This window comes from Canis aureus, chromosome 30, assembly GCF_053574225.1.
Source record: "Canis aureus isolate CA01 chromosome 30, VMU_Caureus_v.1.0, whole genome shotgun sequence".
NCBI classification, from domain to species: Eukaryota; Metazoa; Chordata; class Mammalia; order Carnivora; family Canidae; genus Canis; species Canis aureus.
This window is the reverse complement of record NC_135640.1, coordinates 38838421-38859621: the sequence shown is the minus strand read 5'-3', so window position 1 is coordinate 38859621 and position 21201 is coordinate 38838421. Positions and strand designations below refer to the sequence as shown.

Sequence of the window (21201 nt, the reverse complement as noted above, 5' to 3'; positions counted from 1 at the left end):
TTTTGGGATCAACTTCAAAACTCTCCCTACTTCTACCCAGTTCAAAGCCACTTCCACATGTTTGGTGCTTGTTACAGCAACACCCTACTTCTCAGTACTAAGTTTTGTATTTGTCTGCTCTAGTTGCTGTAATGATATACCACACTGGTTGGCTTAAATAATTGACACTTATTTCTCACAGCTCAGAAGGCCGGAAGTACAAGATCAAGGTCCAATAGATCCAGTGTCTGTTGTCTTCCTGGCTTACAGATGGCCACCTTCTTGCTGTGTCTTCACATGGTAGAGAGGGAAAGTTCTTGTGTCTCTTCCTTTTTTTTTTTTTTTAATAAGGAATGGCATTAATTCTATCATGAGAGCCCTACCCTCATGGCCTAATCTAATCCCCTAAAGACTCCACTTCCAAATACCATTACACTAGAGGTTAGTACTTCAACATATGAAGTTTTGGGGAACAAATATTCAACCCATAATACTCCTCATTTGTAAAATGGATCTGATACCAGCCTACCTATATCATATGGCTTCCTTAAGAGGTGTGACCTGTCTGAATCTACATCTCCTGAAGTTCCACAGTTCTTGCCTCATGTATTGTGAAGTTTTGTCACTAAGCTCATAAATGTTAAGGAATGTTATGTCCTCAAGATGAATTGATCTTTTATCATTATGAAATTACCTTCTTTATCACTGACAATATTCTTTCTTCAAAAATATATGTTCTCATTCATTTGGGGAATATAAATAATAGTGAAAGGGAAAATAAGGGAAGGGAGAAGAAATGTGTGGGAAATATCAGAAAGGGAGACAGAACGTAAAGACTGCTAACTCTGGGAAACGAACTAGGGGTGGTAGAAGGGGAGGAGGGCGGGGGGTGGGAGTGAATGGGTGACGGGCACTGGGTGTTATTCTGTATGTTAGTAAATTGAACACCAATAAAAAATAAATAAACATATATATATTTAACCCCCCCCAAAAAAAAATAAAATAAATAAACAAACAAATAAATAAATAAATAAATAAATAATAGGACAGAGAAAAAAAAATCTATTTTGTCTGATATGAATGTAGCCACTCGAGCTTCCTTGTGATTAATATTAGTGTGGGATAACTTTTCTGTCCTTTTATTTCTAACCTACTTGTATTTTTATATTTGAAAAAGATTTATAATAGGCAGCATATAGCTGTGTATTGCTTTTATATTCATTCTTACAATCTATGCTGTTAATGAGGATTTTAGGTCATTTACACTTATTATAGTTACTGATATATTGATACAGGTTTAAATCTGTAATCTTGCTACTTGGTTTTTTACTGTCCTATTTGTTTCCTTTCTATTTTTTTTTTTTTGCCTCTTTTGGATTAATTGAACATTTTTTTCCAATAATTCCATTTTATTTGTTTGGCTGGCCCATTAGATTAATTTTACTCCTTATTTTGTAATTTCAGTGATTTCTTTAGGATTAAAGCATATATATCTAACCACTTTCCACTTTTTCTAGTGATATTTTTTACTGTGCATATAGTATAAGGACCTTATAATAGTATGCCTGTTTTTTTCCCTTCTCAATATTTGTGCAATTATTGTCATACATTTTATACTTTTGTAACATACTTTTATATGTTACAAATCTCACACTACGTCATTATCTTTTGATTATCAATGGAATAATTTGATGGGATTTAGAGAAGAAGAAAAAACCATATATTTACCTATGTAGTTACCAATTCTGGTACTTTACATCCCTCTATGGACATTTATATTTCTATCTGGTATCATTTCCCTTCTGACTGAAGGACTTTCCTTAACATTTCTTATAGCACATGTGGTTCTACTGATGATTAATTCTTTTAGCTGTTTATATTTTGAAAAAGTCTTTATTTCTTAGTTTTGAAATATTTGTTTGTTGAGTGTAGAAATCTAGGTTGACTTTTTTTCTTTCAATGCTTTAAAAATGCTGTTGTACTCTCTTCTTACTTGGTATCTTAGCTTAGGCTGCAATAACAAAAGTATGATAGATTCGGTAGCTCATAAATAACAGAGATGTATTTCTCACAGTTCTAGATACTGGATATCTGAGACATTGGTGCCATCATGGTGGGGTTATGGTGAGAGACCTCTTCTGGGCTGCAGATTTCTCATTGTGTCCTCACATGGTGGAAGGGGGCAAGAGAGCTCTCTGGGGTCTCTTTTATAAGAACACTAATTCCATGACCTAATCACCTCCCAAAGGCCCCACCTTCTAATACTCTCACCTTGGGGATTAGGTTTCAGTGTACAAATTATGGTGAAACATTCATTAGCATTTGGATTGTTTTTAACAAGAAGTCTGCTAACATCATTTCTTTTGTTTCTCCACATATAACATGTCCTTTCTCTGACTACTTTTAAGATTTTCTATCACTGGTTTTGAGCAATTTGATTATGATATGCTTTAGTATGGTTTTCTTCATATTTTTGTGGCTCAAATTCATTAAGATTCTTGGCTCTCTGTGTTTATAGTTTTCATCAAATTTGGAAAAATTTCAGCCACTATTTCATCAAACATTTTTCTATTGTGCCTCCTTTCCCTCTTTTAGCAATTCTAATTACATGTGTACAAGGCTGCTCCATGTCGTCCTTTAGCTCACTAAAGCTTTGTTAAATTTTGTACTCTCTTTTCTCCCTGTGATTCATTTATTAATATATCTTCAAGTTCACTGACCTTTTTTTTAAAGATTTATTCATTTATTTATTCATGAGAGACACAGAGAGAGAGAGAGAGGCAGAGACACAGGCAGAGGGAGAAGCAGGCTCCATGCAGGGAGCCCGACATGGGACTCGATCCCAGGTCTCCAGGATCACGCCCTAGACTGGAAGGCAACGCTAAACCACTGAGCCACCCGAGCTGCCCTCACTGACCTTTTATTTCTGAAAATCTAGTCTACTATTAATCTAATCCAGTGTATATTTCATTTCACATATTGTAATTTCACCTCAAGTTTGACTTGGGTCTTTTTATATCATTCATGTATCTATTTAAATTCTTGAAGATCTATAGTTATAAACAGCTATAATACAATTATAATAACTATTACAATGCCCATATTTGCTAAATTTAATATCTGTGTCAATTATAGGTCAAATATGATTGATTGAATTATATTTTCTTTATGAAAGAAATGCTTCTCTGGGCTTTTTTTTTTGCATTCTTGAAATTTTTTTTCTAACAGTTTTTTTGAAGTTTAATTTACATACGATAAAATTCATGCTTTTAATGTGTGCAATTCAATGGCTTTTAGTATATTCATAGAGTTACACAACCACCACCATTATCTAATTTTAGAACATTCATCATCATCACCCAAAAAATCCTTATACCCCATTGCAGTCATTATCCATTCTGTCCCAACCCCACCCTGCCCCCTGGAAACACTAGTCTACTTTCTGATTCTGGATTCGCCTATTCTGGAAATTTCATGAAAAGGGAATAAGTATGTAATCTTTTATGATTGGCTTCTTTCACTTAGTATAATACTTTCAAGATTTATCCAAGTTAAAAATGTATTATACTCCATTTCTTTCTATTGTTGAATAATACTCTCTGGTATGGATACAACACATTTTGTTTATCCATTCACCAGTTGATGGATATTTGGGTTGTTCTTATCTGGGAAATTTTTATTGGATGTAGAACATTATGAACTTTACCTTATTGAGTACTGGATATTTTTACTCCTGTAAATATTCTGACTTCTGTTCTGGGGTGCAGTTCCTTAGTGAAAATTTCATCTATATGAATTTTGCTTTTAATATTTGTTAGGCAATACCACTGTGGTGTTCAATCTAGGCCTAATTATTCCCCACCACCAAGGTAAGACCCTGATGTACTGTATCTAATGCTCCATGAATCTTGAGGTCTTCCACTCTGGTTGGTAGGACAGGCACTATCCCCAGCCCTGTGTAAATGTTGGGCACTGTGACTTCCTTTCCATTCAGTTAGTTCTTTCTCTAGTTTCTGTTAGCTTCCCACCATGCGTGCACAGATCTGCTTGGCTAAATACCCATGTGAGATGCTCTTCAGATCCCCAGCATTCTCTCTGTGTGTAGCTCTGTCCTACGAACTCCAGCTTCTTTCCAGTCTCTTGGGTGTGAATTCTCAACTCTGTCCTATGAGCTCCAGCTTCTTCCCAGTCTCTCAGGTGTGAATCCTCAACTCAGGGAAGCTGCTGGCCTCCTCCTGGGCTCCCTCTCTGTGCCAGGGCCTGGAGACTCTCACAAAAAAATGTAAAAGCCCTGCAATAATAAGCTTATTTCATTTGTCTCCCATATTTCAGAGGGCCTTGTACTTCATAACCTGATGTACAATGCCTTTGAGACTGTGGTTTCATATACTCCATGTGTTCTTAGGTCATTTTGGGTAGGAGGGTAAATTTGTTTTTGTGACTCTATTTCAACAGAAAACAGATGTACCATGACCCATAATTAAAAAGGTTAAGCTACTTCATGGTAGCTGTCAAGGCTGCTGCACAGAGAAATATAAACTTTCTACATATGACATCTCTATATATGAGATGTCGATATTGATATTGATATATTCCTGCATTTTGGAAAAAGATTAGCTGTGTCTTTTGTTTCTTTTGGTAGATAATATGTTAATAACTGTGCCTTTAGGAAATCCATGTGTGCCATTTACCTCCTTGAATGTGGGAACATTTATGTCTCCTCTCACAGGTGATCAGCGAGTTTGAAGCCTCTCCTGACTCATTTTCCTACAGAATTCCCAACCTGAGTCGGAACCGTCAGTACAGCGTCTGGGTGGTAGCTGTGACTTCGGCTGGGAGAGGCAACAGCAGTGAAATCATCATGGTGGAGCCATTAGCTAAAGGTGTGCCACTGTAGTAAAGACCTCATTTCCCACTCTAATTGGACTGTGTTTAAATCCCTATTCTACCAGAAATAAAGCTTACAATGCCCTAAAAATCACTAGAAAATCAGAACATCACGTGTTATCACATTTCAGCTTAAGAAATAAGGTTGCTGCTAGTTAGCACTGGGCTTTTATGCAAATCAGAAAAGAATCCTTCTAGAAGTGAACATAGCACTGAGAGTGAGTGGCTTTACAACTCAAAGTGTCTTAAGGAAAGTGAGGAAAAAGAGCCTCCACTCACCCCTTGGGTGGGTGAAAATCACTACATACCAACTTCCCAAGGAAATTCTACTTTCATCAAAAGCAATCATCATACTTCTTAAAGAGGAAGTGCTTATTTTAGGGTCTGTGGAATTTGGAAATTTATGAATATAAGAAAATCTTTGGCTCTTCTTCCATTGATGGAATGCTATAAAAAAAAAGACCTTAATTAACAGTGGGAAGTCAAAGTCACCAAAGAATAAAAGTTCCCAAAAATTAATGTAGAATCAGCACACTGAAATGTTATACTGGTCCTAAAAAGCACGTATAGGCACAGAATATTCTTATTCTACTTCTGTTAATTGCTACCACCCAGTGTTTAGGGTACCACTAAATTACCAGTTTTCACTAGTAAATATACTAACATCATAATTCCAGGCCAGCAGGAGATGCCTCCTGATTTTGGAATACACCACATTGGCAATTGGTTACTAACAAGGCTGCTAGGTGCCTAAAAGAGAAAAGAGAACATTCCAAGATTGCAATTTTACCTCTAAGAGATCTTGATAACATGCTTATTAATGTGATAATTATGAAAAGGTCAGAATACAATAGTGAGGGAGAAAAAGAGAATGCTGTCACATTTTTTTTACAAAATTGCAGATAAAAAGTAAATATGTTGTTGGCAAGGAAAACAAATTCATGGATTTTTTTTTTGTTTATTGGGGCTCTTTGATTATGATATCCAGCCACCCTGAACACACACTCTCACATTTAGAAAGCAGTGATTATCAATGAGTATAAGGATTGTATCATGGGATCAAAGCAAACCAGCAGCATGAGATGCAGGGTTAGGCAATAGCTTTACCTCGTCTCTACTTCTGTGTGTTGAGTGTCAGGCAGGCAGTTGGGAAAGTCATTTTTCTCAAGAGACCTCCAGCAGGAGTCAGATATGGAGAGGGGTCAGCACCCAGATACCCATCTGGGAAGAACCCACCTGGGAAATAGAGTCAAGTCCTTGAGTAGTTTTGCGGAGTATCAGCTTGCTCTGGGGAGGGAGAAGCACATGTTGCTGGTTTGCTTTGATCCCATGATACAATCCTTATGCTCATTGATAATCATTGCTTTCTAAATGTGAGAGTGTGTGTTCAGGGTGGCTGGATATCATAATCAAAGAGTCCAATAAACAAAAAAAGATCCGTGAATTTATTTAACTTGCCAACAACATATTTACTTTTTATCTGCATTTGTGTTTAAAACAGTGACAGCATTCTCTTTTCCCCCCTCACTATTGTATTCTGACCTTTTCTTAATTATCACATTAATAAGCATGTTATCAAGATCTCTTAGAGGTAAAATTGCAATCTTGGAATGTGATGTCTATGACTGCATCTGGCCTGGCTACGCTTCCAGAGGGAATGTCCCAGAAGACAGTATCCCAATGTATGGCAAAGGTGGGGCACATTGCTTTGCCTCTGGAGGACTTGTGTCTTGATGTCAGCTTTTATGTCTCCCTTAAGAAGGTAGCTCTAAGAACCTGTCAGTTCCAGGCCTCTCGGTCTTCAAGGAGGCCCCTGTGACAAAGGTCCACCTGGGCTTTTTCCTCTCTGCTCCTGCTACTTTGGGACTGTGCTGATGTCACATGTCTCAGGCCAATGCTCCTGTTGGAGCATCTGAATCTCTATCCCAAGCAAACAGTTGCTTCAGAAGAAGCTGTTCAGAAAACATTCATTTTTTCTTAACATTTGTGCTGAAGATCAAGTTAATTCAATAAAGTCAGGAAAGTTCCACAAAATTGATAAATAGAAGCTGTTCCTGTTTTACTTCTCCATCTTTTGGGGCTTTATACTTTGTGTAGTCTATTCTCTCAGATATTAAAAGTATATTTTAATGTGTGATTTTTGGAGTTAAGATAAATTGCTTAATAAAGTGCTCTGACAAATAATTGGGCTCATAGAAAACACAGCTTGGGGCTGCTAGGCTTATGAAAACCCAAATATTTAATTTGGGCTCCTCAAGTTTAGTCAAAAGATGGGGGAAATGCCACAATAGAAATTTTCAGCTATTTGTATGTTCTTAACAAATAAACCTCTTTTACATATATCATTATTTGGCTATGCTGCATTCACCCTTTTTGGGAGTGTTACTATATGGGGGAAGGTCATTTTGGCTTTTGTATAGATGAGGCTGTGGCATAATTGGGTTTCTGCTGTGTTTGGTGCCCCAGCTCCTGCACGAATCCTGACCTTCAGTGGCACAGTGACTACTCCATGGATGAAGGACATCGCCTTGCCTTGTAAAGCTGTTGGGGACCCTTCTCCTGCAGTAAAGTGGATGAAAGACAGGTAACCAGTAACCTAATGTATGCCTTTAGTGAAACTCTAGAGATTACATCAGACATACCAAGTTGGGTCTAGTGGTCTAATTTTCTATCCATTGACACTCATGAAAATTCCAGGAAACACCAAATCTTCTGAGATGGAAGAGGAGGTGTGGGCATGGAGTAGGATCTTGACTTTAGCACTAAAAAGGTCTGGCATTTTGTGTCAATCTTCCATAAATTCAGATCCTTTAAGTTCAACAGAACGCTTGCAAGGAAAATAGTCTGACCAATCCAATCATCTCTGTACTTTATCATGTGAATTTCCCATATAACTGAGATAAAGAAGGCCAATGTCACCTGAGACCTGACAACTATCTTTCTCCTTCTAAGATAACAGTTCAACCAACCCTACCTCAAATGCTCTGAGAAATAACGTCAAGAAATGGAATGCATTAGGACTTTGCTAACATAAAATCTGGTTTTCCATACTCAATAGTAATTATTAGAATAATCGCAGCCAAGATAGGAGGCAGAAAGTGGGTGAGATGTATTCTGTCCTATAACTTTTCTAAGTGCTTTCTCTATGTTCAGAGGAAGAAATTAGGATATAAATTAAGGGCTGACAATTCACTAATGAGCATGGAGATTTGATATAAAATGGTTTCAGAGGAGTGCCTATTTTAAACAAAAGCCCTTAAAAGACATAAACTATTGAAATAACAGTCTTGGTCCAGGGACCACTTTTCTCCTCTTTTAAAATCAGTTTATCCAAAGAAATAAATAAGCTCCCAAGGTCAGGCATCCTGCCTAATGTGGGGATGGCTGGACAGTTGCCACCATGGCTGCAGTTACAATGGCGAGGGAACTCTTTTTATTCTAGGACCAACTCATCACCCTCTTGAGAGACCATGGTTCATGGGGTCAAAATCATTAACAACTGTAGATCTAAGCAAGTCTACAGGAGATTCCCACATTTAGTTGTCCCTATGTGATTGTGTCAAAATGGCACTTCTGTCCCAGAAGGAATTCCCAAGAGGAAGTGGTTGGTGCCTATATGGTGGAGGAGGGAGAGGCCCATTCAGCATGTGACGAACATTGCCATATGTGAGAGCCAGAATCCAAGCCCCTGGCACAAATCTACCCTCCACATGGCGTGTTTTACAATGAATGAAATTCAGCTATTTGATTGTTTTTGTCATGTAATCACAATTTAGTTCCAAATGTGTTGTTTACCTCAGAGAGAGTCTTTATGCTTTTCCCCAGCCTCAGCTAATTTGGATTGTAATTTCTTTAATCTGTGCCCTTTTCTTCCTGTGAGGTAGTAACGGGACACCCAGCCTAGTAACGATTGATGGGCGGAGGAGCATCTTCAGCAACGGGAGCTTCATTATCCGTACAGTGAAGGCGGAAGATTCTGGCTATTATAGCTGCATTGCCAATAACAACTGGGGATCTGATGAAATTATTTTAAATTTACAAGTACAAGGTACAATAATTGGGGACTCTTCTTAATGATATTTTTATATGCATGCCTATATGCAAAGAGTAAAATTGAACAAATTTAAAAATCAGCCTTTCTAAAGAGCTAATTGCTATTTTCATATTACAAAAAAAAAATGTTCGTTTCAGAAAATGTAATGCAGCAAATCAAAAAACATTCATAATCCGAAAGATAACACTATTCATATTTTTGTGCATAGAGAGCCTAGTCTCATTTTTCTTTATGTGCATCGCTAAGTTCTTGATAATTTCAGCTAATTGCACGGTTTAGTCTACATATGTGTCAGTAGAACCCAGAAAACACACACACAAAAACAATTAGTCTGAACTGAAGTCTGTTATCTGCTGAGTAACTAAACTTTTATATGTAATGTACATTAAGAGGTCATCAGATGAAAATCTAAGCATATTGCTATAACAATTAGTTGAATCTTTAATACAGCATATGTGGTTTTTTCTTGCTATCAAACACAAAAAGCACGTGACAAATTCAAGATAATTAAATTAAAATTGTACCTAAAATCCCAAATGGCCATTGAGCGGGTTCATGTTTGGGTGCACAGCCATATTTTATTAGTAGAAAAATCAAAGGGTATGTATGCTTCTTTGGACTTAAGTGTTGTCACATTAGTAAATCAGAGAGAGTAAAAATAAAATTGGTATTGGGAGGGAAGAGGAGGAGAACAACCATATTTTTTAAAAAATAATGCAATATTGGTCTGAAATTCCAAGTAAATTGGAGTCGAGGGAATTCCATTGTGTTTCAGAAAATTGGCATGATATTGTGACTCTGACAGGTCAGGTTTTCCCACCTTTGGGTTAATATATATGGGCCTTTCTCAGAGGAAAAGAGATGAGCATTTTATGGGAAGTTTCTATACAATTTGGATAACCTGATTCTGAAATCCTTCAATGTTTCTGTCCTCGGTGCTGATCCAAAATAATATTGAGCCCCATTAGTTAGAAGTATGTATTCTTCAAAACCTCATATGAGTGTGCAAGTTCACGTGCAGACACCCAATGGCACACCTTTGATTTTCAGAGCTGTGTGTAGGTGTGTGTGTGTATGTGTTGCATCTTGGGGGAGTAGCTTAAAAAGTGAAAATTTTTGCTATTCTTTTTCCCACTAGCCACTGTGCCCTCCCCTACTCCACCTCCCTTAAATTTCCCTCACCCAGTCTTCCCTCCCCTACTCTCTCCTCCCCCTTCGCATCCCTGGGAACAGAACAGCTAAGTGGATGCCATTTATCTTTTTCCCTTGGATCATGGCTGAAATTCAGAGCAATGCACACATCCTCAGTAAGCGTAAAGAAGATTTCAATCAGTGATGAACGACTCAGAAATTCAAGGAATCAGTGAGGAAATGAGTTAGACATAAATCCAAGGAGAAATGCAGTTGAATTTTCATTAAATAATAGACTCACTCTGCTCTGTCTCTTTAACCAAGGACCTCAACTAAATAGACATTTTGACAGAAGTGAATTGCATATTTTGGCAACCTAAAACACTTATTTAATAAATGGCTGTTAAAAATGATTTGGTAAATGGCTGTTAAGGCAGATTAAAGATGTGAAAAACTAATTCTTGTTTTCTAAAAACTGTTTCCTATCTAGTTCCACCCGATCAGCCTCGGCTTACAGTGTCCAAAACTACATCTTCTTCCATCACGCTCTCATGGCTCCCTGGAGACAACGGGGGCAGTTCTATCAGAGGTAATGAGCAATAGGTGCCCACAGTAGTTGATTGTCACTATCCTCAGGCTGAGAAGTGACACATCTCCATCAAGTAATTATTATGTGTCAATTATAATTAATGGTCCCACCACCTAAACAGCAAGCCACGCGTCTATTTTTATGGTATTTACCGAAACCCATCATTCATCCAAGGCATCCCATTCACAAAATTACCATTGTGCATCCAACCCGAGAGGAAGATTAATGAAGGCAGGAAAGAAAGAATTTGGTAACCTCCCCCCCCCAAGATTCTTCTTCCCCATGTTGTCAACACTCCATCATTCATTCACTCCTTTACTCAATCACTCATTTGAATAATTAATAATTACTAATTTAATTAGTAATTAAGCAGTTACTGTTATAATTTTTAAAGCACGAAAAGATGGAGAACCTAGAGTTTAGGTGAGAAATGATCCATTTGCACAAAGCTTTTGAAAGTAGTCCATAGCAGAAAAGAATAAAGGAAGTCTGTTCTGAGGAATGAGATAGCATGATAATTCTGCATAGAGTTGGAGCAAGCTGTGGCCACAGGAAAGGGAGAGAATCCAGAGCAACAGACAAAAGATGCACATTATATGGTCTCATTCATTTGGGGAATATAAAAAATAGTGAAAGGAAGTAAAGGGAAAGGAGAGGAAATGAGTGAAAATATCAGTGAGGGTGACAAAGCATGAGAGACACCTAACTCTGGGAAATGAGCAAGGGGTAGTGCAAGGGGGATGTGGGCGGGGGGTTGGGATGACTGGGTGATGGACACTGAGGGGGGCACTGGGCAGGATGAGCACTGGGCAGGATGAGCACTGGGTGTTATGCTATATGTTGGCAAATTGAACTCCGATTTAAAAAAGTAAAATAAATTAAAAAAAAAAAAAGAGTTGGGGATGGGGGCTTGGTCCTAGAGCATGGGCGGGGAATTCCAAAGAGAGAGGACATTCCTTCTTCTGAGTGAGGAGGGTGATAGACAACCAGAAATAGCGAGCCATTTCAGGGTGAAGCCAGCAGTGTGCTGGAGCCAGCTCCTTCCAGCTCATGAGAGCAAACTGTCCTATCTCTTCCCCGCCTTAAACTCAGTGACTGCACCCAGGCTAGGGATTGTCACACACACCAAAAATCAGAAATGCTACTGGTCAGGGCTCTTTTTTATTTAAGATTGATTTTATTTATTTATTTATTTATTTATTTATTTATTTATTTATTTAAGAGGGAGAGAGAGAGAAAGCAGGGAGGAGAAGCAGAGGAAAAGGGAGAAGCAGACTCCCCTCTGAGCAGGGAGCCCAATGGAGGATTCAATACCAGAACCCTGAGATCATGACCTGACCTGAAGGCAGACACTTAACTAACTAAGCCACCCAGGCACCTCTCTACTTTTTTTTTTTTTTTTAACAATCAGTTGGTGAATATTTATTACCCTTCACTGAGTAAATGGGAGGATGTTCCCTTTTTGGGAAGGGGGAGAGAAAAAGGCGAGATTATATTTTTAAATAATTGGCTGACTTGAGGTGAAATTATGCTTGTAGTTTTGAGGAATATGGGGAAGATTTGTAACAGCTACCGTGTGAAATGCACAGGGAGTCATTAATAGAGCAAAAAAGTCATTGCCAAGAGGGAGCGAGGCCCCAGCTGCATATAAATTGCCTAAATTGTGGTCACAGTTTTCCCAGTTTAATGACTTTGTCAAGTAGTGCCAGACACCTGGAAGAAAAAGTGAATCACAGGTTACCAGAGCCGGTGACTGGAAGAATAAGTGTGGCCAAAGTCAGAGGAGTGAGTGAAAATAGGCTCCTGGTGGAAATGGTTTACAGAAGGTTCTAGGCTGGTTAGAGAACATCGTTATGGAAAAAAAAAAAAAATGGGGCATTGAGGGGAGAGTTAGAGGGACTCTAGGACTTCAGGCTCAAATGAAATAAAGTTTTGGTTCTGTAAGTATGAGAGCCTGGGAGAGGTGGTACAGGAAGTGTCAGAGCAGAAGGTCATGAAGGTGAAGCCAATTTTAGTAATGAAGGGTTTCTAAGCAAAGACAATCCCCTGATTGTCCCTGAAACACAATGGTAGCCAAAGCTGTTGGCATGGGGTCTCCTATTGCCAAGGGTTAGAGGAGCTTCCCAGATGTGATTTGGGTGGAGGAAATTAGAAGGAAAGTGTTCTTCCCCATGACATTCAGAGCAGCAGGGAGGTGGTTTGGGCAGAGCTGGAGTTGAAGCCAGGAGATGACATGGGAGCATGGAGAACACAGATCCGTCATCCATCTGTCAGGTGCTGTAGGAGCTTTGAGACGTGCAGATCAGGAATGCTCAAAGAGAAAATGAGTCTCGGAAAGGAGGAGGGACCCCAAGGCAGCAGAGGCCCAGAGGGGAGGGAAGGAGTAAAGAGTAGGGAAGATGTGGACCCTGACCACAGAAGAGGAATCAAGGACAGATGACCTCCATGTGAGAGGTCCGCAAAACACTTGATGCTGCCTGTGTGGGCTTGGGAGTCTCTGCAGTGCTTTGCCCATGTCAAAAATGGAGCCCGGAGGATAGCAGTCCACTCAGGGGTGGGGGGGGGGTTGAGGACACCATGCACCAGGCAGGCTGGTCCTTGATTGCCTGGGTGTGAATGTGGAGGAGGCAGGGACGGAGAAAACAGACCTGTTTGCCCCCCAGGAAGTGATTGGGGTAACAGGATGATGGCCATAACAAGGAGGAATGTCTCAATGATCACAAGGGCCAATAGTGCTGGCTTCAGTTTCTGAAGGTGGGGTTTGAATCTCACTTACTTTAGCGGGCCGTCAAATGGTCACCTAACCTCTCTGGACCTCAGTGTCTTGCTCTGTGCTGTGGGGATAAAAATCACTATCTTCTAGGGTTATGTGAAGTAATGAACCTAGTGGGCTGAGGACGGTGCTTGGCACATGGTGAACACTCAGGAAATGGACAGTTAATGTTCATGCTAGTGGAAGTACAGGTGGTAGTGGTCATGTACAGAAATGAATTTTTGGAGGGATTTTTCAGACAAAGGAGAGGCCAGGTCACCATGGAAATGTTGGAATGAATACAGGATTTAGAGCCAGTTCCCTTGGTGATTATGGCCTGGGTGGGGGGTTGTTGAGGAGATTCCTACCCCCTTGATAACATACCCCTTTTCTGGAGCTTTAGTTCTCTTAAATGTAAGTCAGCTTCAGAGCATGCTGATACCCAAGGATTCAGGCATGTGTTCCCTGAGGGCCAATATCTAGAGACCTAGTGTCCATTCCCTGCTGCTTGCTACACCCTTTAAAAGGAAATGGGGAGAAAGTGGTTTTATTTTCACCACACCAATTAGCAATACACCATAGTAATGTCTGGTGTGGCCTAAATACTAATCAAAACATCATCATAGCCCTCCTCCCAGCCTGGGTTCAATTTCCTGGCATCAGGGAGACTTTAACTGTTTTCTTCCAAAGATGCATGAGTGCTGAGAACTCTCATCCCCTACAAAATACAAACGTCCACCAACTTTTAGTAGAAAGGAAATAAGACTCTTTCAAATATGTCTTGTGCTCTGTAGGATACATATTGCAGTACTCCGAGGATAACAGTGAGCAGTGGGGAAGTTTTCCAATCAGCCCAAGTGAACGTTCTTACCGCTTGGAAAATCTGAAGTGTGGTACTTGGTATAAGTTCACTCTTACTGCCCAAAATGGAGTGGGACCGGGACGCATAAGTGAAATCATAGAAGCAAAAACATTGGGGAAAGGTATGTGTGCTTCCTGGTGTCTACATTTCCTCTACTTTCCAGATTTAATTTGGGGACTGGAACCACAGAAGATGTCATTATATTTGCATGTTTGTGAGTTTGAACTTTGTTATTCCCAAAACGGGTTTGGAAGTGTTGCGGTGCAATGAGAGGAATGGCCCATCTTCACAGAATATCCTGATTCCCTTCCTTCGTTATCTCACCTGCCGTGAAAAAGACAAGTGCCATTTGCAAATCAAGGGTTTCAGTGCCAACATAAAGTGCCCCAGCTGGGTCACCATGAAATATGACATTTACCCCTCACCTTCTTCTACTGTGATCTTCCCCCTCTCCGTCGCCCGATGCCCCCTCTATCCATAACTCGCATTTTGCCTCCAAGGCCCCACTTTTCAGGTGAGAAGTGACTGATATAGACTGTTGACTTTTAATGTGAATTGGTTTTTAATCTGAAACATGAATGTTTGAGGAGATGAACCCCTGGGGATGGAGGGATCGGTGCTCAGCAGTGAAATTGTAGTCTGGGGACACCAATAAGGGGAGGAGCACAGTGGCACAGAAGAGTGAGTGAGGCAGTGAAGAGAGGGTCTTTGGAACTTCCTCTCATGTCTGACTCTCATCGAGTGCATGGAGCCACACTGGATAGCAGCAAAGAGTGAGAGATGGGAAGGCAAAGGTGCTACCTGGACCTGGCACCTGAGTTTTGGATAAGATGCAGCAAGGCTTCAGAGGATGAGGGATTTATTTATGCAGAAGTATGTCCACTAGATCCCTGGGTTCCAGTAGGAATTGTTTAGATAGCAAGGGACACCCGTTGGTACTTCCCAAATCCAACTAAACTATTCTTGAGTCAGGTCCATCCACCCCAGAGTGGAAACAGGTCAGCTCAGCACACAGCACTGGTTCCTTCAGAACCACTCAAGGAAATGCATACATGAAAGTAGCACTGTTCTTCAAGAGCTCTGACATATACAAAGATAGCCTCTACCCACCCAGTTTTCCCTCTAGTACCTACGAAGGGAGATAGTTGGAGACTGCCCATTGGTTTATAGGTCCCAATAAATAGTGGACAAATTGGGAGTTGACTATGACCAAGACTTGGACTGAGCTCCTTACCCAGATGGGGAAAGCAGCCAAAGAGGAAATGTGTGACTATGCAGATGGCCTTCATTTGTGTATCCCATGAGCTGACCTCCACTGTGCACTCTCCTACAGAGCCCCAATTTTCAAAGGAGCAAGAACTCTTTGCCAGCATCAACACCACGCGCGTGAGGCTGAACCTCATTGGCTGGAATGATGGCGGCTGTCCCATCACCTCCTTCACACTGGAGTACAGACCCTTTGGGACCACAGTCTGGACCACAGCTCAGCGGACCTCTCTTTCCAAGTCGTACATTTTGTACGACCTGCAAGAAGCCACGTGGTATGAGCTACAGATGAGGGTGTGCAACAGTGCCGGCTGTGCAGAGAAGCAGGCCAACTTCGCCACGCTGAACTACGATGGCAGTAAGCTGGCTGGCTTTATGGCCCTCCTCTTTGTGTCACAGGACATGTGCATGTGCTTACTGTCCCTTTCCCATGCAACATTCATCCTTGGCACAGAGTGACCAGTGCTCACAGATCCCTTTAGGCTTCGGGGCCATTCAGTCGGCTCCCTGTGGGGCTCCCTAGTTCACGGTGTTCCCGAGACCATGGCTCTGTTCCAGAAATACGGAACTGAGGGCTAATGGGAATCTCCTTAGGGATTCTTGGTGCAGAAGTGGTTTCTCTTTGGGCTGAAGGATTCTTTACCTTCATTTACCAAACATGTGCTTCTGTGCATTTGTCAATGACTATGTGCTAACACTGCTTTTGTTGTCTCCCTACCCATTCCCCACCCCATCCCAACCCACATAACTCTGCCTTTGCTCTCATTTAGCCCTTAGACTGCATGTGCCAAAACAGTCTTCATGGTAAAGGAGCTTATGGCAGTCCCTAAGCAGAAATGCAGGCACTGATGAAAGCGGTATATCATAGGATATTAGCATGTGTCCCACCCCACACACACATGCACATGCAATTTGCATGGACTTTCTGAAAACCAGGCAAGGTATCTTGTGATGGTTGGTGAACCAAAAATAAATGATACAGATTTTTATCCTTTTTTTTTCTACAACTTGTATCAAAGGCTATTTATTGATATCTGAACAAATGTCCAGCCCAGTGAGGTGAAAGATAGTGGGTCATTGATGGTTATGCAGTTAGGGAACTTTAGAAAGTCTCAAACAGCATGTTGGTGCTGATTTCTACAGCTTTGCAGTGACTTTGACTCAGGGAAAAGCAGTGATTGAGTTAGCTGCTCAAACACAAGACCCACTACAGTTCATCAGGATATTGGAAGCACCTGGCTTAGTTAGCATCCCCCACCCCTCCGAGTCTTCTGGCCAATGCCATTGATCAGGTCAGACCACAGTGTTGGATGGTTTAGCCCAGGAAGTGTGTACCTGAGCAAACACCACCCATACTTTATTCATCATCAGTAGGCAGGCTAAAGGGTCTTCCCTCTTCTGCCTGTATGTATTCGGGATCTTGCTTAATTAAAGCTCCAGCAAGAACCTCCTTGGAGCACAGGTTTTACAATCCTAACAAGAATATCCATGAACCCAAGAACTCTCATAAACAACTAAAGGAAGCTAACCAGGTGATGTTGACTGGGATCCTCATTTGGTCATTTTCTCCTAGACTGTCATGGATGACCCAGAATGAGTTCTTTCTGCTCTGGCACACTGGAAACCCACTCCCAAGTTTCCTATCCAGGGCCATGTCACCACAAAGTCTTCCCCAGCCAACACCCTATCTGGCCTCCAGCATTTCAGGCCTGGGGCACATGAAAGTAGGAAGAGCCTTAGGTGGAAGCCTTCCTGGTATTGGTTACTCCAGCCTGGGGTTCTGCAACTGCAGTGTACTCTGCGCCATGGCTCTGGAATGGCTAGCTCAGCAACTGGATTGTAACCCTTCTGCTCAAGAGCTGATGCTCTTCGTGGGCCACCTCTAACTTTCTAGCCCTCAGTTGCAAGTAATGTCATTCAAGGGTGTCCCAACCCCAAGTACCAACCATAGTCAGAGTAGCCCTTCCCTGTGGCTTTCTCCTCCAACATGATTTAATTCTTTGATCTTATGAAATAAAGGACTTTGATTTACCAAACTTTACTTTGCATTTAAGAGTTCCCCCAAAGTCCTCTGCTAGCAGGTACATATTCGGGCAGAAAGCATATTTCTTACTTTAGCTTATTGGCTTACATTAATTGACTTACAATAATCACATGCTGGCATGTAGCTTCTCTATAATCTGTGTAGGTGCCAGAGCACTGGGCTTCACTGTGCATATTGATGATATGGTCATGCTAATCTTTTAATGAGAAATCACTCACAGGCAAAATTTGAAACTGTAATTCAAACTTACAAAGCACTCTGCAGAATTTAAGTGCTTGTCTTCTAAAAAAAAAAGAAAAAAGAAAAAAATGATGCTCTCATTTTATCCTGGATCTTAGGTTATAATCATGCAAAAGTTTTGTGAGCTACATTTAAATTTCTGAAATCTGAAATGATTTTATTACACTAGGATATAAAAATACATATTTGCATTTTCATTGAAAAGGATTGTGGATTTCTTGGAACTGATCTCATAGATATATAGCTTTAATATCTCTTTTATCATATCTGACTGAAGATTTTTCTTTCATTTTGGGAGAAACAAACATTGACAGCCTCACACCTATACCAGTCAGGTCTCAGATTCTTCTGTGTCTTTATTTGACTCTTTCTTCTGCCATTTCCTTGGCAAAATGTTTGCATGCATCCTTGTGTTGCCTTGGTTTTGCAGACCAGCTTCACCTGCATCTCCTTATGTGGGTTCTGAGCAACCACAGACATGGTTTCCAGCTGAAAACACTGCACAGTTCAAAGAACACTTTTCTTGGCCTGGGCAGATAACATAGGGCACTGGGATTCTATTATCCCTGCTCTACTTACTAACTGCAGGATAAAGACCATTTTTGCTCAGGGGGGAAATTGTATTATTTTTGCATTATTTTTCCTAAACCACTGACTTCCTGGCCCTTGTTTTACATGAAAAATATAGTGAGATGGAGCTTCTTACATAATGGAAGGTGCCAATATGCGTGCCCCATAAAAGTGTGGATGCATGTTTGAATCTCTGTGCCCATTATATTCAGCCTCTGCATAGACAGCAGCTTCAAATATAGCTCAGAGTCCAGTCTACTTAGGTGTTTCCTTATGATTCTAAATAATCTGAATTTCATAACACTGTATAATAATGCTTGATCGTTAAGGAGTGTGCTTTGGAGACCTAGATGTTTCCTTTTTGAAAATTTATCTTCAGTCTTTACACCCTAAAATGAGAGTTTCTAAAGTAGATAAAAAGCAAGTGAATAACCAAACAGAAAGGGACGTTAGGCTTCTTTAAACCAGTGTATCTGGAACAGTCTCCCTGCAGACTCCTGTCCACTTGCCAGACCTACTGTTCCTTCTTTGATGTGCAGGTTTTTCAAGTAGCCTCTATAAGTTGTACTATAGGTGACAATTCCAGCTAAATGCATGTGGCTTTTTTAAGCACTAGCCTGGACATTGTGCTTTCAAGTGCCTGCACCCAGCAGTACATTGCAAAATGAGTCCCTTTCAAAGAAATGGGCTTCACCCTCTGTGCAGATCGTGATTTGATGTGCTGTCAAGTAAGTTGCAAGTTGGGCAGAGGAGGGGTGTGAGAAAATAAATAAATTAGCAAGGACCTAGATAAAGAACTCCTCTCATTGCTCATCACCCTGGACACCCTTGGATCACACAATGTGCCTCTTGTAACCGTCATCCCTAAAACCTCCGCCATGCTGTCTTCATTAATAGTCATCTAACACCACGGCCCTGCTTTCAGGTACAATCCCTCCACTCATTAAGTCAGTTGTCCAAAGTGAAGAAGGGCTGACAACCAACGAAGGGCTCAAGATGCTGGTGACCATCTCCTGCATCCTGGTGGGGGTCTTGCTGCTGTTTGTGCTCCTGCTCGTGGTACGGAGGAGGAGGCGGGAGCAGAGACTGAAGAGGCTGAGAGGTGAGTGGTGGCCCCACAGTCAACTGCTCGTGCCACCATTGCTGGACAGCCAGCCTGGTGGGAGCTAACCCCCAAGAGAAGGGCTTTTACTCTCCAGGCCAGGTCTTCCAGCTGCCTGACTCTGTGCTGTGCCTTCATCAGGGTCACAGAGCATTAGGGGAAGAGTCACACAGATGCTACTACTCAACACCATCAGAAATTGAGTGAGGGTCAACCTCACACAGGTCTCCTAAATCCTAGACATCATAGGCAAAGAAAATGATTTTCTCATGGGTTTTCAACCCCCCTCTCTTTAATTCTAACCATTCCAGCAGTGCCATCAATTACGACTTCCTTTAAAAAGATCTATCACATTTGCTGTGGCAATGAGAACTATTTTATTGCCGGGAAGCGGAAATTGAGGGCTTATGGTAAAGCATTGTGAGACAGAAAACACACACTTTCCCAAATTAGAAATTTGAGCTGAAGCCCAGTGTAAGAGTTTCACTCAAACCATAAAAAAAACCATGGAAGACAAGAGCCTAGGCCAGACGAGAGCCATTGTGAGCAGACACCATTATTATAATGTCCAGCTCTGTGAGGTCCTGGTGACAAAGCTATTTCCAGCTTCTGGCTAGAGCCTTTCCTTGCCTTTGCCCTTGCCCTGCAGTGTGAGGAAAATGAGCTCTTTCCAACATGAAACTCAACGCAGGAAGAGTATTTTTAAGTCTTTTGCTTTTCACCGTCAGGATATTTAACCAAGCCACATTTTTGATAAAATGCACGAACACAATGTTCGCATTTAATCAGTCCAGTGTGGAGTAATGTCATGCAGCATCCTGCATATTCCTCAGAGTTACATCTTAGGGACAAGTTTGAAAGCCCTGTCCCCAGTACTTATCTGGGATATACCCCAGACATTGTGGGGATATTGAAACATTGGCATCTTCTACAAACACTTCAGTTGGCTATAATCTGATTAGAGCAGCAGAACATGCTGATACTTTCTCCTGTCTGCACTTATGGGAAGCATTTCTCTTTATGTGGCCCTAACACATTTTCCTATCAATTTGCTTCCACTTCGCTGACAAATTAAAATATTTGAAGTACATCATGTTCCATCTGTACACGTTAATAGCGCTTCCATTCAAATCTCCTGCAGCCCCATAATTCAGATGAGCCATCGATCTCATTGAAATATCCTTCCTAAATCACATTAACCACTTATTTAGTTTTGCAGACTTACCTTAGTAAATCCTATATATTCTAAGCATTATGCTTAGTGCTTGATGTATCAAAATGAAGAGAAAGAACCTTCTGAACTTTAGGTTTAGTGTAGGAGGCAGACACATGAGCATCTACCAGGAAAAGAACAAAAATGTCATGAATGCTAAAATAGGGCTTCAAACAAATCCTACATAAGCACAAAGGAGGGAGCAATTAATCCAAACTGGGGAGAGAAGGGGAGGCCGTCTAAGAGCTATGAAAAAGCAACATATTGCTTAATAAGTTGAGAAATCCAACATAAAGTGAATTGTGTTGGATTACATCCACAAGTGCTCATCACTATAAGGACCAAAGGATGTCCTTATAACTCTTTCAGGGACAACAAAATCCCACATTCAGGTCTTTAGGGGCAAGGGGCAATTTTATTGAGGAGCCAATAACTGACAGACCCAGCAAGGGTCTGTCCTTATTGCGTTTAGACAGCCAGATCTAACTAGCTGCATTTCAAAGGCTATCTGT

At 40.9% G+C, this 21201-nt stretch overlaps 1 protein-coding gene across 2 annotated transcripts in view; it reads left to right on the top strand.

Moving 5' to 3' along the window:
* DSCAM (DS cell adhesion molecule) overlaps positions 1–21201 on the top strand; it is a 732790-nt gene that overhangs the window by 665299 nt on the left and 46290 nt on the right. The window contains exons 21-27 of one of the 2 annotated variants that reach the window (XM_077879265.1): positions 4709–4862; positions 7333–7450; positions 8751–8914; positions 10542–10640; positions 14187–14375; positions 15588–15878; positions 19300–19476. In XM_077879265.1, coding sequence (XP_077735391.1) covers positions 4709–4862; positions 7333–7450; positions 8751–8914; positions 10542–10640; positions 14187–14375; positions 15588–15878; positions 19300–19476 — 1192 coding nt within the window. Of the gene's footprint in view, positions 1–4708; positions 4863–7332; positions 7451–8746; positions 8915–10541; positions 10641–14186; positions 14376–15587; positions 15879–19299; positions 19477–21201 lie in introns of those variants that run through there. The other variant, XM_077879266.1, reaches the window with a different exon arrangement.